This window comes from Coregonus clupeaformis, chromosome 24 (assembly GCF_020615455.1).
Source record: "Coregonus clupeaformis isolate EN_2021a chromosome 24, ASM2061545v1, whole genome shotgun sequence".
Classification (NCBI taxonomy): Eukaryota; Metazoa; Chordata; class Actinopteri; order Salmoniformes; family Salmonidae; genus Coregonus; species Coregonus clupeaformis.
Genome location: NC_059215.1, coordinates 5,898,498 through 5,921,683, shown reverse-complemented (window position 1 = coordinate 5,921,683; position 23,186 = coordinate 5,898,498). Strand labels below are relative to the sequence as shown.

The window sequence follows — 23,186 nt, the reverse complement described above, 5'->3', positions numbered from 1 at the left end:
TTCTTGGGGTCATAGGCAGCATTCCTCCTCCTCCAAACACGGCGAGTTTAGTTGATGCCAAAGAGCTCGATTTTGGTCTCATCTGACCACAACACTTTCACCCAGTTCTCCTCTGAATCATTCAGATGTTCATTGGCAAACTTCAGACGGGCCTGTATATGTGCTTTCTTGAGCAGGGGGACCTTGCGGGCGCTGCAGGATTTCAGTCCTTCACGGCGTAGTGTGTTACCAATTGTTTTCTTGGTGACTATGGTCCAAGCTGCCTTGAGATCATTGACAAGATCCTCCCGTGTAGTTCTGGGCTGTTTCCTCACCGTTCTCATGATCATTGCAACTCCACGAGGTGAGATCTTGCATGGAGCCCCAGGCCAAGGGAGATTGACAGTTATTTTGTGTTTCTTCCATTTGCGAATAATCGCACCAACTGTTGTCACCTTCTCACCATGCTGCTTGGCGATGGTCTTGTAGCCCATTCCAGCCTTGTGTAGGTCTACAATCTTGTCCCTGACATCCTTGGAGAGCTCTTTGGTCTTGGCCATGGTGGAGAGTTTGGAATCTGATTGATTGATTGCTTCTGTGGACAGGTGTCTTTTATACAGGTAACAAGCTGAGATTAGGAGCACTCCCTTTAAGAGTGTGCTCCTAATCTCAGCTCGTTACCTGTATAAAAGACACCTGGGAGCCAGAAATCTTTCTGATTGAGAGGGGGTCAAATACTTATTTCCATCATTAAAATGCAAATCAATTTATAACATTTCTGACATGCGTTTTTCTGGATTTTGTTGTTGTTATTCTGTCTCTCACTGTTCAAATAAAACTACCATTAAAATTATTGACTGATCATTTCTTTGTCAGTGGGTAAACGTACAAAATCAGCAGGGGATCAAATACTTTTTTCCCTCACTGTATATGTCGGCTCAATTGGAAATTACCTTAAAATGTATGTCGTGGAATCTGTAACGCTTCAGCTTTACTTTTTGAATAGAGTCCTAAATATCTTGAACGCTTTCATTGAAATAGCGGTTAAATGGCTCTATTAAAAAACGACTGGACTCTGGCTCTAGAGATCACATGGGCTTGGAGGAATTAGTTTAAGCTTTAAAACACAATTCCTAAGTGTAAAAGGGCCAGAAACGTCTCTTTTTAGTTGGTGTCAAACCTCTAAAAAAATTCTGAATTTTAAATATTTCGCAACAGTCTTTAAAAAACACCTGTGGTATAGTAGCATTACCCTGCATACACAACATCCTCTTTCCAAGGTCTACGTACAAAACATCTAGCCAGGTACGAAAACTAAGCAAACTGATTTCCATAACAAGGGACAGTTCCCAATTCTAAATTCTATACAGCCGACCCGGGAGACAGAGAGTACGTGAGAGGAAGGATATAGCTTGGGGATGTAACACATCCCCCACAACAGACGTGGAAGGATATTGCTTCACATCCCCCACAACAGACGTGGAAGGATATTGCTTCACATCCCCCACAGCAGACGTGGAAGGATATTGCTTCACATCCCCCACAGCAGACGTGGAAGGATATTGCTTCACATCCCCCACAGCAGACGTGGAAGGATATTGCTTCACATCCCCCACAGCAGACGTGGAAGGATATAGCTTCACATCCCCCACAACAGACGTGGAAGGATATAGCTTCACATCCCCCCACAACAGACGTGGAAGGATATTGCTTCACATCCCCACAGCAGATGTGGAAGTTTGTAGCTTCACATCCCCCACAGCAGACGTGGAAGGATATTGCTTCACATCCCCCACAGCAGACGTGGAAGGATATTGCTTCACATCCCCCACAGTTGACATGGAAGGATTTTGCTTCACATCCCCCACAACAGACGTGGAAGGATATAGCTTCACATCCCCCACAACAGACGTGGAAGGATATTGCTTCACATCCCCCACAGCAGACGTGGAAGGATATAGCTTCACATCCCCCACAACAGACGTGGAAGGATATTGCTTCACATCCCCCACAACAGACGTGGAAGGATATAGCTTCACATCCCCCACAACAGACGTGGAAGGATATAGCTTCACATCCCCCACAACAGACGTGGAAGGATATTGCTTCACATCCCCCACAGCAGATGTGGAAGTTTGTAGCTTCACATCCCCCACAGCAGACGTGGAAGGATATTGCTTCACATCCCCCACAGCAGACGTGGAAGGATATTGCTTCACATCCCCCACAGTTGACATGGAAGGATATTGCTTCACATCCCCCACAACAGACGTGGAAGGATATAGCTTCACATCCCCCACAGTTGACGTGGAAGGATATAGCTTCACATCCCCCACAGCATATGTGGAAGGATATAGCTTCACATCCCCCACAGCAGGCATGGGTGGGAGAGAGGAGGCAGCTGTAGCAGACGGACATCTTGTTCCCTCTTTAGCCAGGGGGGCCATCTGTACTGTGAGCTACAGTCTGTCTATCTGACAATGTCTGTCTGTGTGTCTGTCTGTCTCAGTTAGCCCTCATCCATCATCACATTCCAACACTGTCCAGTCCAGCCCTTCAGGACCATCTCATTGCATCAGGAAGGAAGTAACTGATAGGATACGACAACCTTCCCATCCAAACAACAGCCATTTCATATTGAGGAAACAGAAACAGCACTGTAGTGTATCATCAGACTTCTACTGTCTTCTGTGGAGTTAAAAACACTCAGAACCCTAGAATAATCAGGACCCTAGAACACTCAGGACCATAGAACACTCAGGACCATAGAACACTCAGGACCATAGAACACTCAGGACCATAGAACACTCAGGACCCTAGAACACTCAGGACCATAGAACACTCAGGACCATAGAACACTCAGGACCATAGAACACTCAGGACCATAGAACACTCAGGACCATAGAACACTCAGGACCATAGAACACTCAGGACCATAGAACACTCAGGACCATAGAACACTCAGGACCATAGAACACTCAGGACCATAGAACACTCAGGACCATAGAACACTCAGGACCATAGAACACTCAGGACCATAGAACACTCAGGACCCTAGAACACTCAGGACCCTAGAACACTCAGGACCATAGAACACTCAGGACCCTAGAACACTCAGGACCATAGAACACTCAGGACCATAGAACACTCAGGACCCTAGAACACTCAGGACCATAGAACACTCAGGACCATAGAACACTCAGGACCATAGAACACTCAGGACCATAGAACACTCAGGACCATAGAACACTCAGGACCATAGAACACTCAGGACCATAGAACACTCAGGACCATAGAACACTCAGGACCATAGAACACTCAGGACCATAGAACACTCAGGACCATAGAACACTCAGGACCATAGAACACTCAGGACCCTAGAACACTCAGGACCATAGAACACTCAGGACCATAGAACACTCAGGACCATAGAACACTCAGACAGAATAGCAACCACTCAATGCTATAAACATCATATTGTCAACATTGATTTGGCAAAGAGAGAAATGGTGAGGAGGAGGAAGTCTGTTCTCAGATGTAAAATGTCTGTCTGACTGGAGGGAAACTATTCACTGTGACACACAATGTCAACGTCTGACTGGAGGGAAGCTATTCACTGTGACACACATCTTCGTATACTGCATTTCAGCTTCTGATATATCTTCTGAAAGGAGGAGGAGAGCAACACTTTACTTTTTTTTTTGTTGCAAACACTGGTTCACTGACAAGATGATGAGCAATACACTGACTGAGAGAAACGGACCTGTAGATATTACCATGCAACTGACTGATCACTGACATTAAATACAGAGGTGTGTGTGTGTGTGTGTGTGTGTGTGTGTGTGTGTGTGTGTGCTGCTCATGTTCTGTACAGTTTGTAGTTTGTGTCTTTAGACAACAGATGATCTAATACTGATTGTACGCCTCCTAACCAATCATGTATTCTCTCCCGAGGTTGCAGTCTCCTCCCCTTCCTCCTCTAGGGCCTCTGTAATTGAACCGTGAGCCTGTAGCTCCTCCCCTCTCCCTGCGCGTGATAGGACCTCTATCCAGCGGCGCTGTAGCTCCTCCCCATCGGCACTGAAGTAGAGAGTAAGGTGTGATTGGCTGATTTTGAAGGCAAAGCGGCGTTCCAGGCGGTCACATGAATCAGGAAGGGAGACCTCAAAGCCAATCAAGGGTACAGAGCGCTGGGCTTTCACATCCTGGGTACACAGGGGAGGAAGAGGGCAGGACAGAGAGGACAGAGGACAGACAGAGAGAACAGAGAGAGAGGACAGCGCGAAAGGACAGACAGAGAGGACAGACAGAGAGGATAGACAGAGAGGACAAAGAGAGAGAGGACAGACAGAGAGGACAGACAGAGAGGACAGAGTGAAAGGACAGACAGAGAGGACAGACAGAGAGGACAGACAGAGGACAGACAGAGAGGACAGAGTGAAAGGACAGACAGAGAGGACAGACAGAGAGGTCACACAGAGAGAGGATAGACTTGGTTGAATGTTCCAAATCCAAGTGTAATAGCAGGTCTTTAAGTAAATTATGTAATAACATGTCTAATAATAGCCAAGGTAAAGTATTATTGAACTGATCTCAGGAGCACTGTATATGTACCAGTCTAATAACGTTCTAATAACAGTCTAATAGGGGTGTAATAACAGGCTAATAGGGGTGTAATAACAGGCTAATAACAGTCTAATAGGGGTGTAATAACAGTCTAATGGGGGTGTAATAACAGGCTAATAGGGGTGTAATAACAGTCTAATAGGGGTGTAATAACAGTCTAATAGGGGTGTAATAACAGTCTAATAGGGGTGTAATAACAGTCTAATAGGGGTGTAATAACAGTCTAATAGGGGTGTAATAACAGTCTAATAGGGGTGTAATAACAGTCTAATAGGGGTGTAATAACAGTCTAATAACAGTCTAATAGGGGTGTAATAACAGTCTAATAGGGGTGTAATAACAGGCTAATAGGGGTGTAATAACAGTCTAATAGGGGTGTAATAACAGTCTAATGGGGGTGTAATAACAGTCTAATGGGGGTGTAATAACAGTCTAATGGGGGTGTAATAACAGTCTAATAGGGGTGTAATAACAGTCTAATAGGGGTGTAATAACAGTCTAATAGGGGTGTAATAACAGTCTAATAGGGGTGTAATAACAGTCTAATAGGGGTGTAATAACAGTCTAATAGGGGTGTAATAACAGTCTAATAGGGGTGTAATAACAGTCTAATAGGGGTGTAATAACAGGCTAATAACAGTCTAATAGGGGTGTAATAACAGTTTAATAGGGGTGTAATAACAGGCTAATAGGGGTGTAATAACAGTCTAATGGGGGTGTAATAACAGTCTAATAGGGGTGTAATAACAGGCTAATGGGGGTGTAATAACAGTCTAATAGGGGTGTAATAACAGGCTAATGGGGGTGTAATAACAGTCTAATAGGGGTGTAATAACAGGCTAATGGGGGTGTAATAACAGTCTAATAGGGGTGTAATAACAGGCTAATAGGGGTGTAATAACAGTCTAATGGGGGTGTAATAACAGTCTAATAGGGGTGTAATAACAGGCTAATGGGGGTGTAATAACAGTCTAATAGGGGTGTAATAACAGGCTAATAGGGGTGTAATAACAGTCTAATGGGGGTGTAATAACAGTCTAATAGGGGTGTAATAACAGGCTAATGGGGGTGTAATAACAGTCTAATAGGGGTGTAATAACAGGCTAATGGGGGTGTAATAACAGTCTAATAGGGGTGTAATAACAGGCTAATGGGGGTGTAATAACAGTCTAATAGGGTGTAATAACAGGCTAATGGGGGTGTAATAACAGTCTAATAGGGGTGTAATAACAGGCTAATAGGGGTGTAATAACAGGCTAATAGGGGTGTAATAACAGTCTAATAGGGGTGTAATAACAGTCTAATAGGGGTGTAATAACAGGCTAATAACAGTCTAATAGGGGTGTAATAACAGTTTAATAGGGGTGTAATAACAGGCTAATAGGGGTGTAATAACAGTCTAATGGGGGTGTAATAACAGTCTAATAGGGGTGTAATAACAGGCTAATGGGGGTGTAATAACAGTCTAATAGGGGTGTAATAACAGGCTAATGGGGTGTAATAACAGTCTAATAGGGGTGTAATAACAGGCTAATGGGGGTGTAATAACAGTCTAATAGGGGTGTAATAACAGGCTAATAGGGGTGTAATAACAGTCTAATGGGGGTGTAATAACAGTCTAATAGGGGTGTAATAACAGGCTAATGGGGGTGTAATAACAGTCTAATAGGGGTGTAATAACAGGCTAATGGGGGTGTAATAACAGTCTAATAGGGGTGTAATAACAGTCTAATAACAGTCTAATAGGGGTGTAATAACAGTCTAATAGGGGTGTAATAACAGTCTAATAGGGGTGTAATAACAGTCTAATAACAGTCTAATGGGGGTGTAATAACAGTCTAATAGGGGTGTAATAACAGTCTAATAGGGGTGTAATAACAGTCTAATAGGGGTGTAATAACAGTCTAATAGGGATGTAATAACAGGCTAATGGGGGTGTAATAACAGTCTAATAACAGTCTAATAGGGGTGTAATAACAGTCTAATAGGGGTGTAATAACAGTCTAATAGGGGTGTAATAACAGTCTAATAGGGGTGTAATAACAGTCTAATAGGGGTGTAATAACAGTCTAATAGGGGTGTAATAACAGTCTAATAGGGGTGTAATAACAGGCTAATAGGGGTGTAATAACAGTCTAATAGGGGTGTAATAACAGTCTAATAGGGGTGTAATAACAGGCTAATAGGGGTGTAATAACAGTCTAATAGGGGTGTAATAACAGTCTAATGGGGGTGTAATAACAGTCTAATAACAGTCTAATAGGGGTGTAATAACAGTCTAATGGGGGTGTAATAACAGTCTAATAGGGGTGTAATAACAGTCTAATAGGGGTGTAATAACAGTCTAATAGGGGTGTAATAACAGTCTAATAGGGGTGTAATAACAGTCTAATAGGGGTGTAATAACAGTCTAATGGGGGTGTAATAACAGTCTAATAGGGGTGTAATAACAGTCTAATAGGGGTGTAATAACAGGTTAATAGGGGTGTAATAACAGTCTAATAGGGGTGTAATAACAGTCTAATAGGGGTGTAATAACAGTCTAATGGGGGTGTAATAACAGGCCAATAGGGGTGTAATAACAGTCTAATAGGGGTGTAATAACAGGTTAATAGGGGTGTAATAACAGTCTAATGGGGGTGTAATAACAGGCTAATAGGGGTGTAATAACAGGCTAATAGGGGTGTAATAACAGTCTAATAGGGGTGTAATAACAGTCTAATAGGGGTGTAATAACAGGCTAATAGGGGTGTAATAACAGTCTAATAGGGGTGTAATAACAGTCTAATAGGGGTGTAATAACAGGCTAATAGGGGTGTAATAAGTCTAATGGGGGTGTAATAACAGGCTAATAGGGGTGTAATAACAGTCTAATAGGGGTCTAATAACAGTCTAATAGGGGTGTAATAACAGGCTAATAGGGGAGTAGTAACAGGCTAATAGGGGTGTAATAACAGTCTAATAGGGGTGTAATAACAGTCTAATAGGGGTGTAATAACAGGTTAATAGGGGTGTAATAACAGTCTAATGGGGGTGTAATAACAGGCTAATAGGGGTGTAATAACAGTCTAATAGGGGTGTAATAACAGGCTAATAGGGGTGTAATAACAGTCTAATAGGGGTGTAATAACAGTCTAATAGGGGTGTAATAACAGTCTAATAGGGGTGTAATAACAGTCTAATAGGGGTGTAATAACAGTCTAATAGGGGTGTAATAACAGGCTAATAGGGGTGTAATAACAGGCTAATAGGGGTGTAATAACAGTCTAAGTCTAATGGGGGTGTAATAACAGTCTAATAGGGGTGTAATAACAGTCTAATAGGGGTGTAATAACAGTCTAATAACAGTCTAATAGGGGTGTAATAACAGTCTAATAGGGGTGTAATAACTGTCTAATAACAGTCTAATAGGGGTGTAATAACAGTCTAATAGGGGTGTAATAACAGTCTAATAGGGGTGTAATAACAGTCTAATAGGGGTGTAATAACAGTCTAATAGGGGTGTAATAACAGTCTAATAACAGTCTAATAGGGGTGTAATAACAGTCTAATAGGGGTGTAATAACAGTCTAATAGGGGTGTAATAACAGTCTAATGGGGGTGTAATAACAGTCTAATAGGGGTGTAATAACAGTCTAATAGGGGTGTAATAACAGTCAAATAGGGGTGTAATAACAGTCTAATAGGTGTGTAATAACAGTCTAATAGGGGTGTAATAACAGTCTAATAGGGGTGTAATAACAGTCTAATAGGGGTGTAATAACAGTCTAATAGGGGTGTAATAACAGTCTAATAGGGGTGTAATAACAGTCTAATAGGGATGTAATAACAGTCTAATAGGGGTGTAATAACAGGCTAATAGGGGTGTAATAACAGTCTAATAGGGGTGTAATAACAGACTAATAGGGGTGTAATAACAGTCTAAGTCTAATGGGGGTGTAATAACAGTCTAATAGGGGTGTAATAACAGGCTAATAGGGGTGTAATAACAGGCTAATAGGGGTGTAATAACAGTCAAATAGGGGTGTAATAACAGTCTAATAGGGGTGTAATAACAGTCTAATAGGGGTGTAATAACAGGCTAATAGGGGTGTAATAACAGTCTAATAGGGGTGTAATAACAGGCTAATAGGGGTGTAATAACAGTCTAATAGGGGTGTAATAACAGTCTAATAGGGGTGTAATAACAGGCTAATAGGGGTGTAATAACAGGTTAATAGGGGTGTAATAACAGTCTAATAGGGGTGTAATAACAGTCTAATAGGGGTGTAATAACAGGCTAATAGGGGTGTAATAACAGTCTAATAGGGGTGTAATAACAGACTAATAGGGGTGTAATAACAGTCTAAGTCTAATGGGGGTGTAATAACAGTCTAATAGGGGTGTAATAACAGGCTAATAGGGGTGTAATAACAGGCTAATAGGGGTGTAATAACAGGCTAATAGGGGTGTAATAACAGTCTAATAGGGGTGTAATAACAGGCTAATAGGGGTGTAATAACAGTCTAATGGGGGTGTAATAACAGTCTAATGGGGGTGTAATAACAGTCTAATAGGGGTGTAATAACAGTCTAATAGGGGTGTAATAACAGTCTAATAGGGGTGTAATAACAGTCTAATGGGGGTGTAATAACAGTCTAATAAGGGTGTAATAACAGGCTAATAGGGGTGTAATAACAGTCTAATAGGGGTGTAATAACAGACTAATAGGGGTGTAATAACAGTCTAAGTCTAATGGGGGTGTAATAACAGTCTAATAGGGGTGTAATAACAGTCTAATAGGGGTGTAATAACAGTCTAATAGGGGTGTAATAACAGTCTAATAGGGGTGTAATAACAGTCTAATGGGGGTGTAATAACAGTCTAATAGGGGTGTAATAACAGGCTAATAGGGGTGTAATAACAGTCTAATAGGGGTGTAATAACAGTCTAATAGGGGTGTAATAACAGTCTAATAGGGGTGTAATAACAGTCTAATAGGGGTGTAATAACAGTCTAATGGGGGTGTAATAACAGTCTAATGGGGGTGTAATAACAGGTTAATGGGGGTGTAATAACAGTCTAATAGGGGTGAAATAACAGTCTAATAGGGGTGTAATAACAGGTTAATAGGGGTGTAATAACAGTCTAATAGGGGTGTAATAACAGGCTAATAGGGGTGTAATAACAGTCTAATAGGGGTGTAATAACAGGCTAATAGGGGTGTAATAACAGGCTAATAGGGGTGTAATAACAGTCTAATAGGGGTGTAATAACAGTCTAATAGGGGTGTAATAACAGTTTAATGGGGTGTAATAACAGTCTAATAGGGGTGTAATAACAGTCTAATAGGGGTGTAATAACAGTCTAATAGGGGTGTAATAACAGTCTAATAGGGGTGTAATAACAGTTTAATGGGGTGTAATAACAGTCTAATAGGGGTGTAATAACAGTCTAATAGGGGTGTAATAACAGTCTAATAGGGGTGTAATAACAGTCTAATGGGGGTGTAATAACAGTCTAATAGGGGTGTAATAACAGTCTAATAGGGGTGTAATAACAGTCTAATAGGGGTGTAATAACAGTCTAATAGGGGTGTAATAACAGTCTAATAGGGGTGTAATAACAGTCTAATGGGGGTGTAATAACAGTCTAATAGGGGTGTAATAACAGTCTAATAGGGGTGTAATAACAGTCTAATAGGGGTGTAATAACAGTCTAATGGGGGTGTAATAACAGTCTAATAGGGGTGTAATAACAGGCTAATAGGGTGTAATAACAGTCTAATAGGGGTGTAATAACAGTCTAATAGGGGTGTAATAACAGTCTAATAGGGGTGTAATAACAGTCTAATAGGGGTGTAATAACAGTCTAATGGGGGTGTAATAACAGGTTAATGGGGGTGTAATAACAGTCTAATAGGGGTGTAATAACAGTCTAATAGGGGTGTAATAACAGGCTAATAGGGGTGTAATAACAGGCTAATAGGGGTGTAATAAGAGTCTAATAGGGGTGTAATAACAGTCTAATAGGGGTGTAATAACAGTCTAATAGGGGTGTAATAACAGTTTAATGGGGTGTAATAACAGTCTAATAGGGGTGTAATAACAGTCTAATAGGGATGTAATAACAGGCTAATGGGGGTGTAATAACAGTCTAATAACAGTCTAATAGGGGTGTAATAACAGTTTAATGGGGTGTAATAACAGTCTAATAGGGGTGTAATAACAGTCTAATAGGGGTGTAATAACAGTCTAATAGGGGTGTAATAACAGTCTAATAGGGGTGTAATAACAGTCTAATAACAGTCTAATATGGGTGTAATAACAGTCTAATAGGGGTGTAATAACAGTCTAATGGGGTGTAATAACAGTCTAATAGGGGTGTAATAACAGTCTAATAGGGGTGTAATAACAGTCTAATGGGGTGTAATAACAGTCTAATAGGGGTGTAATAACAGTCTAATATTGGTGTAATAACAGTCTAATAGGGGTGTAATAACAGTCTAATAGGGGTGTAATAACAGTCTAATAGGGGTGTAATAACAGTCTAATAGGGGTGTAATAACAGTCTAATAGGGGTGTAATAACAGTCTAATGGGGTGTAATAACAGTCTAATAGGGGTGTAATAACAGTCTAATAGGGGTGTAATAACAGTCTAATAGGGGTGTAATAACAGTCTAATAGGGGTGTAATAACAGTCTAATAGGGGTGTAATAACAGTCTAATAGGGGTGTAATAACAGTCTAATGGGGGTGTAATAACAGTCTAATGGGGGTGTAATAACAGTCTAATAGGGGTGTAATAACAGTCTAATAACAGTCTAATAGGGATGTAATAACAGTCTAATAGGGGTGTAATAACAGTCTAATAACAGTCTAATAGGGGTGTAATAACAGTCTAATAGGGGTGTAATAACAGGCTAATAGGGGTGTAATAACAGTCTAATAGGGGTGTAATAACAGTCTAATAGGGGTGTAATAACAGTCTAATAGGGATGTAATAACAGTCTAATAGGGGTGTAATAACAGGCTAATAGGGGTGTAATAACAGTCTAATAGGGGTGTAATAACAGTCTAATAGGGTGTAATAACAGTCTAATAGGGGTGTAATAACAGTCTAATAGGGGTGTAATAACAGTCTAATAGGGGTGTAATAACAGTCTAATAGGGGTGTAATAACAGTCTAATGGGGGTGAAATAACAGTCTAATAGGGGTGTAATAACAGTCTAATAGGGGTGTAATAACAGTCTAATAGGGGTGTAATAACAGTCTAATAGGGGTGTAATAACAGTCTAATGGGGGTGTAATAACAGTCTAATAGGGGTGTAATAACAGTCTAATAGGTGTGTAATAACAGTCTAATAGGGGTGTAATAACAGTCTAATGGGGGTGTAATAACAGTCTAATGGGGGTGTAATAACAGTCTAATAGGGGTGTAATAACAGGTTAATAGGGGTGTAATAACAGGTTAATAGGGGTGTAATAACGGTCTAATGGGGGTGTAATAACAGTCTAATGGGGGTGTAATAACAGTCTAATGGGGGTGTAATAACAGTCTAATAGGGGTGTAATAACAGTCTAATAGGGGTGTAATAACAGGTTAATAGGGGTGTAATAACAGTCTAATAGGGGTGTAATAACAGTCTAATAGGGGTGTAATAACAGTCTAATAGGGGTGTAATAACAGTCTAATAGGGGTGTAATAACAGTCTAATAGGGGTGTAATAACAGTCTAATAGGGGTGTAATAACAGACTAATAGGGGTGTAATAACAGTCTAATAGGGGTGTAATAACAGTCTAATAGGGGTGTAATAACAGTCTAATAGGGGTGTAATAACAGGCTAATAGGGGTGTAATAACAGTCTAATGTGGGTGTAATAACAGTCTAATAGGGGTGTAATAACAGTCTAATAGGGGTGTAATAACAGGCTAATAGGGGTGTAATAACAGGCTAATAGGGGTGTAATAACAGTCTAATAGGGGTGTAATAACAGTCTAATAGGGGTGTAATAACAGTCTAATGGGGGTGTAATAACAGGCTAATAGGGGCGTAATAACAGTCTAATGGGGGTGTAATAACAGTCTAATGGGGGTGTAATAACAGTCTAATAGGGGTGTAATAACAGTCTAATAGGGGTGTAATAACAGGTTAATAGGGGTGTAATAACAGGTCATCTCACCTGAGGAGCACCGTATATGTACAGCACCAGTGGTTCGTTCTCTGGGATGACAAACCAGGCTTTCTGCCAGCCTCTGCCTGCTCCCTTCTCCATGTGGTGAAGGAAGCTACACAACACACTGTTCTCTGCTGCTACCGACGCCTGTTTCTGTACACACACACACACACACACACACACACACACACACACACACACACACACACACACACACACACACACACACACACACACACACACACACACACAGCATTAGAGACCACTCTCCATTGATGTTGTGCAGCTTGGTCTTATTTTCCAGGACACCAGAATAATGTTCTTTCTCATCTTTTTGTCTCCTCATGTCTTCCCTTGTACTTTTTCAGTACAGCTACAAATGTGTAAAGTATTTGACACGAATGCATGTATTTGGCTGAGTTTGGTAATGCATTTGACCAAGGCCTGCAGGCAGGACCTCCAGCACAACAAGCATCTGATGGAAAGATATGTATTTGACCTCAAGTCTTCTAATCTATCTATTATCACCTGCTAGCTGATCCCATCGACTTACAGTCTTTGCACTAACGCTAGTTAACATTGGGTCGCTACTTAGCATTGGGTCGCTAGTTAGCATTGTTTTGCTAGTTAGCATTGGGTCGCTAGTTAGCATTGTTTTGCTAGTTAGCATTGGGTCGCTACTTAGCATTGGGTCGCTAGTTAGCATTGTTTTGCTAGTTAGCATTGGGTTGCGAAACTCCCTCTAACTTCCTTCATACCGTACAAAGATAAATTAAAATGGTATCCACAAGTTCATCTGACTCTGGGTAAGTAGATAACATCCCAAAGTATCCCTTTTTCTACAGCAGTCAGGATCCTGTTACGTACCTCCAGTATTGACCGTCGTCTGTTTATGCTGCAGGTCAGGCTGGCGGGGGAGGGGGGAACCCCCACTAGGGTGGTATAGCAGTCGATACACACCCTGTTAGCCCTGTTGTTGTCATAGAGCAGACGGGCCCTGAACTCTGAACACTTTCCACACACCACCTGGGATACACAGAGAGAGGAGTTAGATCTCTCAACACTGTTAACAAGTATTACACCTGGGATACACAGAGAGCTCAGGTGTGAGGGACAAGAAGCAGTTCACTGACGGCAGGCCACTGATGGAAGATTAGGTGCATCCTCTTCAACATCAGAATATATAGGCACAACTTACTCTTGATTTGACCATACTTTTTTTTGCATATCAATATAATATACTCTTTTAAGTATTGAGCAAGAGAGTCAACCCTACTTTCTCAGCAGTTGACTGGGGACATTGATGGAGTAAACAGAGTTAGACAGAGAGCCGAGGACTGGGGACATGGAATGAGTTCGCTGGCTGGTTACATTTTTATTTATTTTTTACCTTTATTTAACCAGGCAAGTCAGTTAAGGACAAATTCTTATTTACAATAACGGCCTACCAAAAGGCAAAAGGCCCCCTGCGGGGGTGGGGGCTGTGGGGGACAGCGTTTCAACCAATGAGAGTCAAGGTACAGCTCAAACCACATGAACGTCCGAAGAAGCGCAACTCTCACTCAATATTGATGAAAATGTAGAACTCCATTTTATTATATGAATCCTTTTAGAAATCAAGAGTTTTTAATATTAAGTTGGTCTACTTCCTCAGGAGTAGACTGACTGACATCATCAGGTCACATGTACATAACAACATGATTTGATTGGAAACGTACTTGTCCACAGGCTTTGCAGTGGTGACGTCTCTTGGTGATGGAGTTGAACGGCTCCTGGCACTTCATACACAAAGTCACCTCCTTCTCACGGATCGGAGTGGGGGCACGCTTCCCCAGCTCGGAACAATTCTGAGAGAGCGAGAGAGAGAGAGAGAGAGAGAGAGAGAGAGAGAGAGAGAGAGAGAGAGAGAGAGAGAGAGAGAGAGAGAGAGAGAGAGAGAGAGAGAGAGAGAGAGAGACAGAAAATTGAGAGCGAGAGACAGACAGAGTAAGAGAGACAGAGAAAGAGAGAGAGAGAGAGAGAGAGAGAAAGAGAGAGAGAGCTAAGAAACAGTAATAAGATCTCACAGAGGAAGGCATTTCAGCCACAGAAGATGAAGAGTTATGCTGGGGTTATGTTGGGGTTAGAGTCTAGGGAGTATGCTGGGGTTAGAGTCTATGGAGTATGCTGGGGTTAGAGTCTAGGGAGTATGCTGGGGTTAGAGTCTAGGGAGTATGCTGGGGTTAGTGTCTAGGGAGTATGCTGGGGTTAGAGTCTAGGGAGTATGTTGGGGTTAGAGTCTAGGGAGTATGCTGGGGTTAGAGTCTAGGGAGTATGCTGGGGTTAGTGTCTAGGGAGTATGCTGGGGTTAGAGTCTAGGGAGTATGCTGGGGTTAGAGTCTAGGGAGTATGCTGGGGTTAGAGTCTAGGGAGTATGCTGGGGTTAGAGTCTAGGGAGTATGTTGGGGTTAGAGTCTAGGGAGTATGCTGGGGTTAGAGTCTAGGGAGTATGCTGGGGTTAGAGGGAGTATGCTGGGGTTAGAGTCTAGGGAGTATGTTGGGGTTAGAGTCTAGGGAGTATGCTGGGGTTAGAGTCTAGGGAGTATGCTGGGGTTAGAGGGAGTATGCTGGGGTTAGAGTCTAGGGAGTATGCTGGGGTTAGAGGGAGTATGCTGGGGTTAGAGGGAGTATGCTGGGGTTAGAGGGAGTATGCTGGGGTTAGAGTCTAGGGAGTATGCTGGGGTTAGAGTCTAGGGAGTATGCTGGGGTTAGAGTCTAGGGAGTATGCTGGGGTTATAGTCTAGGGAGTATGCTGGGGTTAAAGTCTAGGGAGTATGCTGGGGTTAGAGTCTAGGGAGTATGTTGGGGTTAGAGTCTAGGGAGTATGCTGGGGTTAGAGTCTAGGGAGTATGCTGGGGTTAGAGTCTAGGGAGTATGCTGGGGTTAGAGTCTAGGGGAGTATGCTGGGGTTAGAGTCTAGGGAGTATGCTGGGGTTAGAGTCTAGGGAGTATGCTGGGGTTAGAGTCTAGGGAGTATGCTGGGGTTAGAGTCTAGGGAGTATGCTGGGGTTAGAGTCTAGGGAGTATGCTGGGGTTAGAGTCTAGGGAGTATGCTGGGGTTAAAGTCTAGGGAGTATGCTGGGGTTAGAGTCTAGGGAGTATGCTGGGGTTAGAGTCTAGGGAGTATGCTGGGGTTAGAGTCTAGGGAGTATGCTGGGGTTAGAGTCTAGGGAGTATGCTGGGGTTAGAGTCTGGAGGATATGTTGGGGATAGAGGGAGTATGCTGGGGTTAGAGGGAGTATGCTGGGGTTAGAGGGAGTATGCTGGGGTTAGAGTCTAGGGAGTATGCTGGGGTTAGAGTCTAGGGAGTATGCTGGGGTTAGAGTCTAGGGAGTATGCTGGGGTTAGAGTCTGGAGGATATGTTGGGGATAGAGGGAGTATGCTGGGGTTAGAGGGAGTATGCTGGGGTTAGAGGGAGTATGCTGGGGTTAGAGGGAGTATGCTGGGGTTAGAGTCTAGGGAGTATGCTGGGGTTAGAGTCTAGGGAGTATGTTGGGGTTAGAGTCTAGGGAGTATGCTGGGGTTAGAGTCTAGGGAGTATGCTGGGGTTAGAGTCTAGGAGTATGCTGGGGTTATAGTCTAGGGAGTATGCTGGGGTTAAAGTCTAGGGAGTATGCTGGGGTTAGAGTCTAGGGAGTATGTTGGGGTTAGAGTCTAGGGAGTATGCTGGGGTTAGAGTCTAGGGGAGTATGCTGGGGTTAGAGTCTAGGGAGTATGCTGGGGTTAGAGTCTAGGAGTATGCTGGGGTTAGAGTCTAGGGAGTATGCTGGGGTTATAGTCTAGGGAGTATGCTGGGGTTAGAGTCTAGGGAGTATGTTGGGGTTAGAGTCTAGGGAGTATGCTGGGGTTAGAGTCTAGGGAGTATGCTGGGTTAGAGTCTAGGGAGTATGCTGGGGTTAGAGTCTAGGGAGTATGCTGGGGTTAGAGTCTAGGGAGTATGCTGGGGTTAGAGTCTAGGGTGTATGCTGGGGTTAGAGGGAGTATGCTGGGGTTAGAGTCTAGGGAGTATGCTGGGGTTAGAGTCTAGGGAGTATGCTGGGGTTAGAGTCTAGGGAGTATGCTGGGGTTAAAGTCTAGGGAGTATGCTGGGGTTAGAGTCTAGGGAGTATGCTGGGGTTAGAGTCTAGGGAGTATGCTGGGGTTAGAGTCTAGGGAGTATGCTGGGGTTAGAGTCTAGGGAGTATGTTGGGGTTAGAGTCTAGGGAGTATGCTGGGGTTAGAGTCTAGGGAGTATGCTGGGGTTAGAGGGAGTATGCTGGGGTTAGAGTCTAGGGAGTATGTTGGGGTTAGAGTCTAGGGAGTATGCTGGGGTTAGAGTCTAGGGAGTATGCTGGGGTTAGAGGGAGTATGCTGGGGTTAGAGTCTAGGGAGTATGCTGGGGTTAGAGGGAGTATGCTGGGGTTAGAGGGAGTATGCTGGGGTTAGAGGGAGTATGCTGGGGTTAGAGTCTAGGGAGTATGCTGGGGTTAGAGTCTAGGGAGTATGCTGGGGTTAGAGTCTAGGGAGTATGCTGGGGTTATAGTCTAGGGAGTATGCTGGGGTTAAAGTCTAGGGAGTATGCTGGGGTTAGAGTCTAGGGAGTATGTTGGGGTTAGAGTCTAGGGAGTATGCTGGGGTTAGAGTCTAGGGAGTATGCTGGGGTTAGAGTCTAGGGAGTATGCTGGGGTTAGAGTCTAGGGAGTATGCTGGGGTTAGAGTCTAGGGAGTATGCTGGGGTTAGAGTCTAGGGAGTATGCTGGGGTTAGAGTCTAGGGAGTATGCTGGGGTTAGAGTCTAGGGAGTATGCTGGGGTTAGAGTCTAGGGAGTATGCTGGGGGTTAGAGTCTAGGGAGTATGCTGGGGTTAAAGTCTAGGGAGTATGCTGGGGTTAGAGTCTAGGGAGTATGCTGGGGTTAGAGTCTAGGGAGTATGCTGGGGTTAGAGTCTAGGGAGTATGCTGGGGTTAGAGTCTAGGGAGTATGCTGGGGTTAGAGTCTGGAGGATATGTTGGGGATAGAGGGAGTATGCTGGGGTTAGAGGGAGTATGCTGGGGTTAGAGGGAGTATGCTGGGGTTAGAGTCTAGGAGTATGCTGGGGTTAGAATCTAGGGAGTATGCTGGGGTTAGAGTCTAGGGAGTATGCTGGGGTTAGAGTCTGGAGGATATGTTGGGGATAGAGGGAGTATGCTGGGGTTAGAGGGAGTATGCTGGGGTTAGAGGGAGTATGCTGGGGTTAGAGGGAGTATGCTGGGGTTAGAGTCTAGGGAGTATGCTGGGGTTAGAGTCTAGGGAGTATGTTGGGGTTAGAGTCTAGGGAGTATGCTGGGGTTAGAGTCTAGGGAGTATGCTGGGGTTAGAGTCTAGGGAGTATGCTGGGGTTATAGTCTAGGGAGTATGCTGGGGTTAAAGTCTAGGGAGTATGCTGGGGTTAGAGTCTAGGGAGTATGTTGGGGTTAGAGTCTAGGGAGTATGCTGGGGTTAGAGTCTAGGGAGTATGCTGGGGTTAGAGTCTAGGGAGTATGCTGGGGTTAGAGTCTAGGGAGTATGCTGGGGTTAGAGTCTAGGGAGTATGCTGGGGTTATAGTCTAGGGAGTATGCTGGGGTTAGAGTCTAGGGAGTATGTTGGGGTTAGAGTCTAGGGAGTATGCTGGGGTTAGAGTCTAGGGAGTATGCTGGGTTAGAGTCTAGGGAGTATGCTGGGGTTAGAGTCTAGGGAGTATGCTGGGGTTAGAGTCTAGGGAGTATGCTGGGGTTAGAGTCTAGGGTGTATGCTGGGGTTAGAGGGAGTATGCTGGGGTTAGAGTCTAGGGAGTATGCTGGGGTTAGAGTCTAGGGAGTATGCTGGGGTTAGAGTCTAGGGAGTATGCTGGGGTTAAAGTCTAGGGGAGTATGCTGGGGTTAGAGTCTAGGGAGTATGTTGGGGTTAGAGTCTAGGGAGTATGCTGGGGTTAGAGTCTAGGGAGTATGCTGGGGTTAGAGTCTAGGGAGTATGCTGGGGTTAGAGTCTAGGGAGTATGCTGGGGTTAGAGTCTAGGGAGTATGCTGGGGTTAGAGTCTAGGGAGTATGCTGGGGTTAGAGTCTAGGGAGTATGCTGGGGTTAGAGTCTAGGGAGTATGCTGGGGTTAGAGTCTAGGGAGTATGCTGGGGATAGAGGCTAGGGCATAAGGGCTATGCTGGGTTAGAGACTAGGGGTTAGGTGGTAGGCTGAGGTTAGAGACTAGGGGTTAGGTGGTAGGCTGAGGTTAGAGACTAGGGGTTAGGTGGTAGGCTGAGGTTAGAGACTAGGGGTTAGGTGGTAGGCTGAGGTTAGAGACTAGGGGTTAGGTGGTAGGCTGAGGTTAGAGACTAGGGGTTAGGTGGTAGGCTGAGGTTAGAGACTAGGGGTTAGGTGGTAGGCTGAGGTTAGAGACTATGGGTTAGGTGGTAGGCTGAGGTTAGAGACTAGGGGTTAGGTGGTAGGCTGAGGTTAGAGACTAGGGGTTAGGTGGTAGGCTGAGGTTAGAGACTAGGGGTTAGGTGGTAGGCTGAGGTTAGAGACTAGGGGTTAGGTGGTAGGCTGAGGTTAGAGACTAGGGGTTAGGTGGTAGGCTGAGGTTAGAGACTAGGGGTTAGGTGGTAGGCTGAGGTTAGAGACTAGGGGTTAGGTGGTAGGCTGAGGTTAGAGACTAGGGGTTAGGTGGTAGGCTGAGGTTAGAGACTAGGGGTTAGGTGGTAGGCTGAGGTTAGAGACTAGGGGTTAGGTGGTAGGCTGAGGTTAGAGACTAGGGGTTAGGTGGTAGGCTGAGGTTAGAAGCTAGGGAAATGGATTATGCTGGGGTTAGATGCTGGGGTTAAGGGTTACGCTGGGGTTAGATGCTGGGGTTAAGGGTTACGCTGGGGTTAGAAGCTAGGGGATAGGGGCTAGGGGTTGTGTTGTATCTTACAGGTGAGTTGGGAGGAGTGTAGTCCTCATCTCGGAGAGAGCAGTTGAGATGGTGGAACGTGGCTAGCGTCTGTTCATGTCTCTGAATGGTGGCCTGGATAGCCTGAGAGAGAGGAGGAACAGATGACATGTTAAATGACAACATCTCTGCTGGGTCGACGTTTTATCTGGTGACACACACACAGTCCAGGACCAAACCACATCAACACTGAATCTCCCTTCGCCACACCATCGCCGTTCACACCAGATAAAACCAAGGTGATATCTCCCTTCGCCACACCATCGCCATTCACACCAGATAAAACCAAGGTGATATCTCCCTTCGCCACACCATCGCCGTTCACACCAGATAAAACCAAGGTGATATCTCCCTTCGCCACACCATCGCCGTTCACACCAGATAAAACCAAGGTTACGAAGTGAGGGAGGCATGCTCATTCATGTGGATTAATAAAGAGTTGCTATGTGGAGAGTGGAAGCTGGAAATAGTGGGAGCTGAAATAATGGGAGCTGAAATAGTGGGAGCTGAAATAGTGGGAGCTGAAATATTCTAAGGTGAGATAGTGGGAGCTTAAATAGTGGAAGCTGAAATAGTGGAAGCTGAAATAGTGGGAGCTGAAATAGTGGGAGTTGAAATAGTCTAAGCTGAGAGTGTGAGCTGAAATAGTGAGAGCTGAAATAGTGGGAGCTGAAATAGTCTAAGCTGAGATAGTGGGAGCTGAAATAGTCTAAGCTGAGATAGTGGGAGCTTAAATAGTGGAAGCTGAAATAGTGGGAGCTGAAATAGTGGGAGTTAAAATAGTCTAAGCTGAGAGTGTGAGCTGAAATAGTCTAAGCTGAAATAGTGGGAGCTGATATAGTGGGAGCTGAAATAGTCTAAACTGAAATAGTGGGAGCTGATATAGTGGGAGCTGAAATAGTCTAAACTGAGATAGTGAGAGCTGAAATAGTGGGAGCTGTAATAGTCTAAACTGAAATAGTGGTCCTCTGTAGCTCAGCTGGTAGAGCACGGCGCTTGTAATGCCAGGGTAGTGGGTTCGATCCCCGGGACCACCCATACAAAAAAAATTATGCGCGCATGACTGTAAGTCGCTTTGGATAAAAGCGTCTGCTAAGTGGCATATTATATTATTATTATTATTAGATAGTGGGAGCTGAAATAGTGGGAGCTAAAATAGTGGGAGCTGAAATAGTGAGAACTGAAATAGTCTAAGCTGAGATAGTGGGAGCTGAAATAGTGGGAGCTGAGATAGTGGGAGCTGAAACAGTGGGAGCTGAAACAGTGGGAGCTGAGATAGTGGGAGCTGAGATAGTGGGAGCTGAAACAGTCTAAGCTGAGATAGTGGGAGCTGAAACAGTGGGAGCTGAAACAGTGGGAGCTGAAACAGTGGGAGCTGAAACAGTGGGAGCTGAAACAGTGGGAGCTGAGATAGTGGGAGCTGAAACAGTGGGAGCTGAAACAGTGGGAGCTGAAACAGTGGGAGCTGAAACAGTGGGAGCTGAGATAGTGGGAGCTGAAATAGTGGAAGCTGAAATAGTGGGAGCTGAAATAGTGGGAGTTGAAATAGTCTAAGCTGAGAGTGTGAGCTGAAATAGTGAGAGCTGAAATAGTGGGAGCTGAAATAGTCTAAGCTGAGATAGTGGGAGCTGAAATAGTCAAAGCTGAGATAGTGGGAGCTTAAATAGTGGAAGCTGAAATAGTGGGAGCTGAAATAGTGGGAGTTAAAATAGTCTAAGCTGAGAGTGTGAGCTGAAATAGTGGGAGCTGAAATAGTCTAAGCTGAGATAGTGGGAGCTGAAATAGTCTAAGCTGAAATAGTGAGAGCGGAAATAGTGGGAGCTGTAATAGTCTAAACTCAAATAGTGGTCCTCTGTAGCTCAGCTGGTAGAGCACGGCGCTTGTAATGCCAGGGTAGTGGGTTCGATCCCCGGGACCACCCATACAAAAAAAATTATGCGCGCATGACTGTAAGTCGCTTTGGATAAAAGCGTCTGCTAAGTGGCATATTATATTATTATTATTATTAGATAGTGGGAGCTGAAATAGTGGGAGCTAAAATAGTGGGAGCTGAAATAGTGAGACCTGAAATAGTCTAAGCTGAGATAGTGGGAGCTGAAACAGTGGGAGCTGAAACAGTGGGAGCTGAAACAGTGGGAGCTGAAACAGTGGGAGCTGAAATAGTGGGAGCTGAGATAGTGGGAGCTGAAACAGTGGGAGCTGAAACAGTGGGAGCTGAGATAGTGGGAGCTGAAACAGTGGGAGCTGAAACAGTGGGAGCTGAAACAGTGGGAGCTGAAACAGTGGGAGCTGAAATAGTGGGAGCTGAACTAGTCTAAGCTGAGATAGTGGGAGCTGAAACAGTGGGAGCTGAAACAGTGGGAGCTGAAACAGTGGGAGCTGAAACAGTGGGAGCTGAAATAGTGGGAGCTGAGATAGTGGGAGCTGAAACAGTGGGAGCTGAAACAGTGGGAGCTGAGATAGTGGGAGCTGAAACAGTGGGAGCTGAAACAGTGGGAGCTGAAACAGTGGGAGCTGAAACAGTGGGAGCTGAAATAGTGGGAGCTGAGATAGTGGGAGCTGAAACAGTGGGAGCTGAAACAGTGGGAGCTGAGATAGTGGGAGCTGAAACAGTGGGAGCTGAAACAGTGGGAGCTGAAACAGTGGGAGCTGAAACAGTGGGAGCTGAGATAGTGGGAGCTGAAACAGTGGGAGCTGAAACAGTGGGAGCTGAAACAGTGGGAGCTGAGATAGTGGGAGCTGAGATAGTGGGAGCTGAAATAGTCTAAGCTGAGATACTGAGAGCTTAAATAGTGGAAGCCGAAATAGTGGGAGCTGTATAGATATAGAAGTATTTACCTGGATCCAGTCCTTCTTCTCTTCTTCAGTCCTACACACAACAACAACATATTATGCATTGAGTTTAAACAACTACATTTAGCCAAGTATTCTTTGAGAAGTGTGTCAGTTGCTAGAAGTCGAGTTAGAAATGGTCAGTCTGCTTTTTTAAACTACTCAAAAGCATGTTTTGTTTTTTTATTTAGTTTTGTACGGAATTGTAAAATAAAATCCTTTCAAATATATATATATATATATATATATAAGTATATATAGTGACTAATTTCAAGATAGTAAGTCAGGGCTATTCAACTTCAGTGCCTTCTGTAGCTCCCCAGTGGGTGGGCCTGGCTCCCCAGTGGGTGGGCCTGGCTCCCCAGTGGGTGGGCCTGGCTCCCCAGTGGGTGGGCCTGACTGCCAAGTGGGTGGGCCTGACTGCCAAGTGGGTGGGCCTGGCTCCCCAGTGGGTGGGCCTGGCTCCCCAGTGGGTGGGCCTGACTGCCAAGTGGGTGGGCCTGACTGCCAAGTGGGTGGGCCTGGCTCCCCAGTGGGTGGGCCTGGCTCCCCAGTGGGTGGGCCTGACTGCCAAGTGGGTGGGCCTGACTGCCAAGTGGGTGGGCCTATGCACACCAAGGCCCACCCATGGC

At 44.4% G+C, this 23,186-nt stretch overlaps 1 protein-coding gene across 1 annotated transcript in view; it reads right to left on the bottom strand.

The window, feature by feature from the left end:
* Positions 1-1,704: 1,704 nt before the first annotated feature.
* Positions 1,705-23,186, bottom strand: part of fgd1 (FYVE, RhoGEF and PH domain containing 1) — an 87,413-nt gene continuing 65,931 nt past the window's right edge. Inside the window, exons 12-17 of the mRNA XM_045206795.1 lie at positions 22,561-22,591; positions 19,705-19,806; positions 14,481-14,609; positions 13,630-13,788; positions 12,769-12,915; positions 1,705-4,184 (exon numbers count right to left, since the gene is read on the bottom strand). Of these exons, the coding sequence (XP_045062730.1) occupies positions 3,915-4,184; positions 12,769-12,915; positions 13,630-13,788; positions 14,481-14,609; positions 19,705-19,806; positions 22,561-22,591 (838 nt within the window). The 3' untranslated portion in view covers positions 1,705-3,914. The remainder of the gene's footprint in view (positions 4,185-12,768; positions 12,916-13,629; positions 13,789-14,480; positions 14,610-19,704; positions 19,807-22,560; positions 22,592-23,186) is intronic.